This window comes from Notamacropus eugenii, unplaced genomic scaffold (assembly GCF_028372415.1).
Source record: "Notamacropus eugenii isolate mMacEug1 unplaced genomic scaffold, mMacEug1.pri_v2 scaffold_199, whole genome shotgun sequence".
Classification (NCBI taxonomy): domain Eukaryota; kingdom Metazoa; phylum Chordata; class Mammalia; order Diprotodontia; family Macropodidae; genus Notamacropus; species Notamacropus eugenii.
In genome coordinates this window covers 12,501-21,847 of record NW_027325220.1, presented here as the reverse complement: position 1 = coordinate 21,847, position 9,347 = coordinate 12,501, and the positions used below count along the sequence as shown (strand labels likewise).

Below are 9,347 nucleotides of genomic sequence, written 5' to 3'. Positions count from 1 at the left end.
GAAAGGAAGTGGAGTGACCTAGCTGGGAAGTGGGGTACTTAGAGGGAGGGCTGTAGACAATAGGGATCAGGATTTTGATTAGGTAGTAAAGATAAATTTCATTAACCTCAAAGGAGGACAGGTTGCTGAGTATTGGAGGTAGGGGGAGAACTTGGCCATCCAGATAAAAGATTTAACAGATCTCACCAAGTATACAAATCAGAGTATACCCCTTTGTGCATTAAGGACAAATTTGAACTGCTAAGGTATAATCAGCATTCACATCCAGACAGCACCTAACCTTAAATAAAGGCATTTCACTGCCGGAATCATTCTCTCCAAATAGTACTATTTCTTATATGACACTTTCTAAAATCATAATGACACAGATCAAGCATAATAATATCATAATAGTCTGAATTGAAATATACACTAGAAACAAAACTTGTTGCCAGGCAAATGACATTCATGTGTGTGAATGTATTTGTAAAATATCTAGAGAAAAATAAAACAAAAGGAAACTGAAAAATTTCTCTGTTCTAAACTAGGTGTACTCAGGAACTAGTATAGGGTAAATAAAATACAGTAACATCTATAGTTACAATAATGGTTCTTGTTCTTGATGTCTATATACATTTTGTCTGGTCTATGGCTTCCTATAAAACAAATTAAAATGAGAAGGCCTTATTAGCCCAGTCATTTACCCTAAGCTCTGACTCTAACTCTTCTTTGTCAGGTCAGATAAACAGAAGGGAAATGACTTTTCTAATACTTCTCAACTCCTACCACCTGGCTTATCTGAGCTAATGCCCTCCAGACCAGACATAGATGTGTTGTGATATCTAACTCTGTCTTTGGAAGCAATCCAATGGCTTATTCTCCAACCCACTGACAACAGGTTTTTTTTGTATATTTGTTTTTTTTTTCCCCTTTTGGTCCTACTATTGTTGCACATAGTTTGGATTCTATGGTTGTTAGCATTTAGTGGAACCACTGGTGCCAACTGATCCCAGCAGGAATGCCCAGGGTGCCAGTGCAATCTGTGTTCCTGTACATGACTTCATAACGTTCCATTCTATGTCCCCAGGAAAAGGTACGTAGAGCTTTTGCCTCATCAATCACAGAAGACTTATTCCTTTGGACTCTGGCCCAGTCCACAGCTTTAACACATCTGGTACTGATTTACTTAGATCCAATTAAGCACTGAGTCAGGGGGGCACTTGCACCTTTTGGTATTATGCTTTTAGATGCTGGGTCAAGTAAGCATGCCTTTCTGCACCGAGTTAGTCAGGTGCCAGGCCTTGGTTTGAAAACTGTATATATTTTTCAATATTGAGGTTGCCTGAGGGCTCACTGAGGGGAAGTATACTTCACCTGAAACTTTTTTGATTTACCAGATTAGGGACACTGAGTGGCTGCTGTAAAGGGTCCTACTCCCTCAACCCCCTCCTACCCCAACCCCGTTAACAGGAACTCAGATGCAGATGCTCCAGTCTGGTCATATATCTAAATATTTCTGTTACTCTATTAAACTTTGTTTTCATATATTTTTGTAATGAGGTTTTATATTGCCCTTGTGTACAGAGTAAACGTTGTGTTGGTTCGGTTTTGAGAGATGAGTGCTTATTATACTAAGCGATTAGGTGCTTCATATATACATGTATATATCATATATGTATATGTAAAATATATATGTATATATAATATGTATGTAGATATTAATAGCAGCGACTCAAATGGCATTGATGATACAATACCTTCTGCTCCCAGCCCGTTGAATGGCACTAGTGGGTGGTGGGGTCACTTCTAGAGGCCCCATCGTTTTAGAGAGCACAACTGCGATGTATTTGCTGCCAGCTTTTGCATTCAGGGAGGGCATCAACAAGCTCAATACATTTCTTGGTCTGACGCTGAAACAGGACAGACTGGCCATAGGAAAACCTCCGCAAGGGCCGGCTGAGAACCCGTCTCTTCAAATTGGTGGGTTCCCCAAGCCTCCCCGCTCCTGGGCACAGCCGACTTGCCAGGTGAGGCTGGGCTACTCCAAGCTACAAGTACCTCCGGTAGAGAGACTCTGCATATTCAGGGACTCCAAGCTGGGGAGGCTTGCCAGCCAGCCTTCCCGAAGGTTGATTGGGAGCCGAAACCCCGCCCCCATAGTACAGCCTAGACTCCACCTTCCCCTCGCGCCGACCCCGCGGTTGCCGTAGGGACCACCAGAAGTGGCGGGATTGGTGGATTCAAGATTCCAGATGCCGCACAGACAAAGGGAGGCGTGTGTCGCCCCGCCCCCGTCCACTCCGTCACCATGGTTACCAGGACGCTTTGAAGTTGGCCTCGGCCAGCCTGGCCTCTGCCGGTCTCTTTTCCAGGCTCTCTCGGCTTCAAGGAGGTAAACTCCTCGGAATTCCTGTAGAGTGCGGTGAGTTGGACAGTTCGCCAAGTAGCCGCTAGGCCCGCTCCAACCAGTAGGAGGTCTCGGGAGCTCACGTCCGTCCGGTCAGTGCCAGAAAGGCTAGTTTGGGCAGCTCCTTATCTCTCCGCAAGGAGATGACCCTTTTTGTCTCCCAGCCCCACCCTACTTGGTCCACCGTGCTCCCTGGCCCACGGACTTTCTCTGGGCTCTCCCCATGCCCCAGCCCTGACCTCTGCCTCGAGGCTCGGATTTAGTTTGGGGTTGAGGGCAGAGAACCCCAGCCACCACGAGGTAGAGAGCCCAGACGGGGCGGAGGGGCCTTCCAGAGGGAAGGGCTGCTGGGGAGTTTGTGACCGTCATCCTGTGGACCCCAAGCCGAGGAGGGTGGAGGCTGGGCCAAGTCAGCCTCAGTCCAACATGGAAATGAGGATGAGTAAGACCACTGGTCAGCCAGGTGGTTTGCTCCTAGAGTTTCTAGTCCAGGTTCATTATGGCCTGGGGAGGCTAATGGCAGCGGGAGGTCGTGCTGAGTGCCAAGTCCTAGCTTGGCAGGGTGCCTTGAGGATTACTTTGAGAGGTCTGCGGGGTCCAGGGCCTGTGTCCTCTCTGCTGAGGTACTGCAGACTGCCTGCTGAAGCATGGGGCAGGTGTGGGCTCCCTAACCCTCAGGAGCGATATTGGATTGTGCCACCCAAGCTAACGATTGTATGGGGTTGAGACGGTTCCAGTGATCTCACCCCTGGCGCTGTCTCTGGATTAGTGTCTGTTTGCTAGGATCCTGCCTACTGGGGAGCGATGGGTGGTGTGTGATCACTGGGCTTGTGGTCTGCTGGAGAAGTCATTAGGATGGTTTTTGTGGGCTATTGCCACCAAGTTTCTGCAGAAAATCTTAGGGAAATTTATCACCTGGTTATTGTCACTTAAAAGGTCTTTGGGGCCAAGGGCACAGATTGTGATCACTGTAAACTTTATGTAGTTTGATGTCCTAGGGAGAGGGAGTGGGCACCAATATGACGTCAGTTAGGCTAAGTGGTCCTAATGTCCATAAAGCAGTTGAGGTGGAAGGTGGGACCTTGGGATTGCATTAAATTCTGGCTCCACAGTTAAACCAACCATTCCACCAGTTTGTGACTGAGAAGAGGAAACTCCCCTCCCCTGGAACTTCTCCAGACTCTAGTTTGGATTAGAAAGGCCCCCCCTCCCCTATATGCTCCCTGCTGTCAATATCAGGCAATTGTTCCATTAGTGAGGGCATGTAATAATGAGGTCATATAAAAGAGGATTGACACATACATATAGTGTATGTGTGTGTGTGTATTAGAGATATATCATACATAATATATACACACATATTATATACATTTACATATATATACACATGTAATTACAGATATATATTTATGTGTGTGTGTTGAAAAATGGAAGAAGAAAAGAAGGTCATTGGCTTTGTCCATTATGAGGTCATGGATGATTTGAGGCAGAACAGTTTGATTAAGTTCATATAGCCACCTTGAAAAGAGATGAAGGGATCTTGCTTATTTGCAATGTAGAAGCCTCAGGCATAGACAAGGTTTTCATGAATTTTGCTGGTTCAGAATTTTAAAGAGCAGGGACATGTGAAACTGTACAAAGAAGAAGGAAAGACTGAAAATCCTAAAAACACTAAGGACTGATGTTTGTGGAAGTCTTAAGATTGGTAAAGTTTTCCTTTTCATCATACCTGATCTCATAGAAACCCCACACCCACCCTAACCAGAAGGGAATTCTGGCATTCTTACCTAGCATATTTTACAGATGAGGAAACAGAGGCTGAGAGGCTCACATCTCTCCCTTTGTGAACAAGAGGTAGTACAAGGCAAAAGGAAGAGTTTGGACTTATAGAGAGAGTAGTACTGGGTCTCAAATCTTGTCTCTGCTAAGTATTCCTTGTATTACTGCATTAAAAAATAGCTCAGGTAACTTCATTTTGTTTTTTAATCACCACTTTGTGAAATTAAGTTTCAACATCCCTCCTGTCACTCCACCAGAAGAATACCACTCTACCCTCCTGCTGAATTTCTCCAGATTTGTTTCAGTAAGAAATTAAGTAGCTTAATGCATAATCTTGTTTATCACTCTCTTCCCATTGTATATTAACCTTATAGAAACCATGTTTCAGGGCCTATTGTGCTCTTGAGTGACTTGGGTCTGATTTGTTTCTGAAACTACATGCCTCGTTGAATAAATTTTTTGTCTGGATGATATTCATGTCCTACATTTCAGTGTAACAGTATGTCCTTGGACAAATCATGGAGACCTGTCTTTGTATGTGTTCTCTACTTTGTAAGAGAGGGAAGGAAATAAAAAAAAACAGACAGGCCTGAAGTATGGGAGCCATGTTGGCAAAGTTTGTCTAAGTTATGGGGTACAGTACAGTGACTGTCTAAAAGAGGTTTGAGAAGGTGGGTAGCAATCAGATTGTGGGGAGGTCTGTGTAGGAGATTTCCTAGGTCTTTTCCCTTGATGACTGTTCCAAACCTTTCCCTATCTCCTCAAGCTCTCAAGCAAGGCACAGGACATCTTATCCACAGTCTCACTTGTAGTCTTAGCCCCATCCTTCACTAAGGGAATCAAGGGCACCTAACTAAACTTTTCTTGATTTTTTTTTGTCCACTCTTCAAAATTTCTCAGTGATTTTCTCCCCCTTCTCTCCATGACACTTCAGCAAATCCCTTCATCTGTGCCAGATGGGTCCTTACACCTTTGCTTGGTTCTGTGTTCTAAGATTTTGGTTCTAATTTTGTGTTTGAAGATTTTAATTCTAATTCTGTTTCTGAGTACTTCTAAATCTGTGTTCCAAGACTAGCTGTAATTCTGTGTTCTGAGACTTCAGGTCTAAATCTGTGTTCTAGGAATTTAATTCTAATTCTCTGATCTCATATTTTATTTCTAATTGTGTTCTTCAAGTTTTAATATTAATTTGGTATTCTGAGATGTTAATTTTTACTCTGGACTTGAAGACTTTAGTTAATGTTAGATTCTTTGGGAATGAATCCTGCTATGCACTCTAGTATTCTCTAAAATTGTGTTGGAACTCATGGATCTGGTTATAGATTACAGAATTCAAGAGTTTTGGACCAGGAACTTCTTCAAAGTCACATGGGAAACCTATGAGGACATTTCCTTTCGCTTGATTATTTGACAACAAATATGGTTTTTGGTTGTAAATATTAAGACATCTCTGGCCCATATATGCACATTGTGATGTAAATGATATCTTTTCCAACTAGGTGCCACTGGTGTCACTGTCCATGGAACATTCACTTTCCTATGGGAGTGCCTCAGCGGCAGATACCTATTTTGAAACAGAGGAGTATCCCCCTTCTTCAGATAATACGAATGTTAGTGCAACACTGCCAAATACTGGGCATCTTCATTTGCAACTTGATGGATCCCCTAAGACTTCATTGACCTGTTCACAGATCACTAGAGAAACTTCTGTCAGTTTGGTGCCACCTTTCTCTTCAGTGGTCTCCTCCTCACCAGGTTTGCCAGAATTCATTAACGTGTTCAAGAATATGCAGCCAATGGCAATGAATAGCATATTTGTGAAGCAGGAGATAGCTAGAGAGATGTCCTTATTCTCATCTCCACAGCCTGGACAGTCATTTCAGTCTCCCATGCCAGAGAACAGTGTGAGTACTGATATCTCAATGGCTGCCCCACCAAAAGAGAGCATGGAAGTAAAAAATGGCATTGAGGGCAGTGCTCTGTCTACTCAGAGCTCAGATCCCAGTAACCTTTTCCAACACCCTCAGCCTGGGGAAGAGCTGAAGCTTTTCCTAAATATTCCTCAAGGGCAAGGAACTTTTGGATTTTGTGGACAATTTCATTCTGTCCCAGGTTCAGCTTTGCCACTCTCACCACCATACTCACAGAATGCAAATTCAGAGAGTCAACTTGTGATGATGAACATCTCATCCCCATCACCTTCTGGAGATATCTATGGTCTGAGAGTCATACAGACAACTCATTTCCAACCAGTTTCTGTTAAGCTGGGCCCTGTGCCTTTAGAGCACATAGTTATCCAGACGCCAAAATTCATCCAACAAAACTGCCAAGAATTAGGCAAGAGGAGAATTCATCGCTGTGATTATCCAGGTAAGCACAGATGCCAAAACATTTATTGTTGTAAGCTATGTTATGATTCCTAGTTCTCTCTACTATAGTAAACCACTTGTATTTAGTGTTGATTGTTCATATAGTTTACCAAGAGAGGAACAAGTAAATCAGGAGATCAAATGAATTATTGAGAAGAGAACAAGTTCTAAATAGTAAGGTGTGGGGAACTATGGATCAAGAGGGACAGATAATACTTGACAGGCTCAATGAGCAGTTTTGCAGGAACCCCTGGAGAAAATCTTGGGAAGGAAAAAGGGTAATAGTGAAAGAATAGATCTATTAAGCCTTTTAGTCTCCCAAGTACCTGTCCTCAGGTATGTGGGCCTTGTTGAGTTCCTGAAAATGGCATAGTTCCCCATTTGAGCAAACTTCCTGAACTCCTTGTTTCTGTCACTCTCATATTTATAATTTTTACGAGGCTCCATGATAAACATTACTTCTTAAACATACCTTAAGCATTTTTGATAGCTTCTCTATAGAAAGATCATGATAATTTCTCAATCTAGGCAGGGTTGGGTAGGGAAGAAGATTAAGGTAGAATGAGATCTTCAGAAAAGAATGTCATGGAGAGCTTCCTGTCTGGGATGGAAGCTACATTGGTAAGATCTGAAAGTGGAGAAAGAGGAGATAATAATTAGAAGGTTTTAATCTTGTGTTTTAGGTTGCACAAAAGTTTACACCAAGACTTCTCACCTGAAAGTTCACAAGAGAACCCATACAGGTAAATTCTTTCCAGGAGGAACAGATATGTTCCAGATATTTGCATGTAAACCATGTTCTTTTTTAGTAGTTTTCCACTAGAGTATAAACCATGATCATTATTAATGTTCTCATTTAGGGGTACATATTGATGAGTTGTTGCTGGGTTTGCTCAGCTCTTCTAAGAATAATTTACCACAGTTTTTTCACTTAGTGGGCAACATTTCTACTTCCTCTGAGAATGACACAAGAAAGGTTGTTATTTATTTATGTGCCTTACCTCCTGAAGCATACTTCACCTCTAAGACCATTATTCTGGCAAATCTGTGACTTCACTTTGCCCCTTCCTTAACTTCTCTTAGTGTTGTATGATGGTGAACCTACCTTTCTTTTTTGTCATTTTTAATTGCATTTATTTTGTTTATAATGTTGGTACACAAACTTAGGTCCATGTTGTCTTTTGTATTGCAATGTGAGCTCCATGAAGGCAGGAACTGTTTGTTGTTTGATTTCACAGCTCAGTGCCTTACACAACCTCTTTCTGTACCACCAGTTCTTAGCATAGTGCCTACCATACTAACCCTAACCCTAAGAGTAACCCTTACTAAGTACTTATTAATTGATATTAGTTGCTTAATAAAGACTTGTTGGTTGATTGATTTTGCTTCTTTTGATCTTCACCCATATTATCTCCATTATTTTCACTCCCTCTAGATTTTTGGATTTCCTCACATGACTAAAATGTTTGCCTTCTGTCTCTCCCCAACCTCTCACCCTATCACCTTCCTTTCTTATGTTTTCTGTTTGTGTTTTCAAGGGAATAAGTGTTTACTAAATAACCAGTATGTTTCAGGCAATGCCCTCAAAGAATTCATTTAGTTTTGTTTTCTTTTCAACATTTTTATTTAAAGTATTGAGTTCCAAATTATACCCCTCCCTCCTTCCCTTCTCCCTCTTCTGGAGATGGAGAGGAATCAGAACTCATATATATTCTTAAAACTTTCTTCCCTCAGTTGCTGAAACTTTGCTATTATTTCTATTCCTCTTTGAACAATCACAGCCTCCAGATCTCTGTTGACAGCTCTTTTTCCTACCAAATCTCCAGGTACTATACAGTGGTTATACCCTCAGCTTTTCAATTCAAATATTCTACATTAAGGCTGCTGTCAATTTACTCAGACTTATATGCCATTGTACTTCTTCCTACTTTCCTTCCTTCCAGGCAAACTAACCTGATCCTGTTTCTTGTGCAGGTTATTTTGTCCTCCTGCTTCCATTCCCCTATTCTTTATTTCACTGCCCAGTTGGTAATGGGGGTTTACCTCTCTGCTTTACCTCCATTTCTTTCACAGAATGCTTCAGGAACCCATTCTAAAACATAAGTTCTTCTTTACACATCTTATGAGTACTTTAGTGTGTAAAATCATTTAAAAATACATTTTACCTATATAGTATTTAGTCAAATATGGATGTTTTATATTCCTCACAATATTAATTCACCCCACAATCTGTCATTGCTAATGAAAATGTGAATGAATTCCCATAGAGTCAGTTGATGTTTTGTTGCTGTATTTTCTTTCCCTGTACTTATTTAAACAGTAGTCATTAAAATGAATTTGTTGCAGCCATTTGTGTATATCATCTAGTTCAAACTATGCACTGGTATTTCTGAATAAGAAGGTATGCACAATTTCTTGTCTTTTAGGAATAGTCTCACATTGTTTTCCAGAATATTTGAATGAATGAAAAGTATGCTTTTTTTCCTCTGCATGATGCATATCTATCTTTTTCCTTTTTTGTCATGTTATCCAATTTGAGAATTGTTTCTATTTGTATTATATAATTATGATCTGGTATAGTTTCTATTTGTTTTTTTTTTAGGTTGATTTTATATCTTTCACTGAATACTTCCTCTTCATATCTTTTTTTAAATTGCAAGTCAATGTGTGATCCCTATTTTTTTTTGGTGATGTTTTCTTTTGGTTTTGATATAGGCCAGTTTGGATGGCAAGTAATGGTTAATTTAAAAGAATTATGTGCAGAGTACACTTCCAGCTTCTTAAGAAAGACATATTGGTCTAGAGAGATAAAA

At 41.2% G+C, this 9,347-nt stretch overlaps 1 protein-coding gene across 2 annotated transcripts in view; it reads left to right on the top strand.

Annotated features, from left to right (window-relative positions):
* The first annotated feature begins 2,314 nt into the window (after positions 1-2,314).
* The window catches only part of LOC140517037 (Krueppel-like factor 5), a 9,057-nt gene continuing 2,024 nt past the window's right edge, over positions 2,315-9,347 (top strand). The window contains exons 1-3 of one of the 2 annotated variants that reach the window (XM_072627903.1): positions 2,315-2,401; positions 5,665-6,535; positions 7,218-7,277. In XM_072627903.1, the coding sequence (XP_072484004.1) occupies positions 5,686-6,535; positions 7,218-7,277 (910 nt within the window). In that variant the 5' untranslated portion in view covers positions 2,315-2,401; positions 5,665-5,685. Of the gene's footprint in view, positions 2,479-5,664; positions 6,536-7,217; positions 7,278-9,347 lie in introns of both variants that reach the window. The other variant, XM_072627905.1, reaches the window with a different exon arrangement.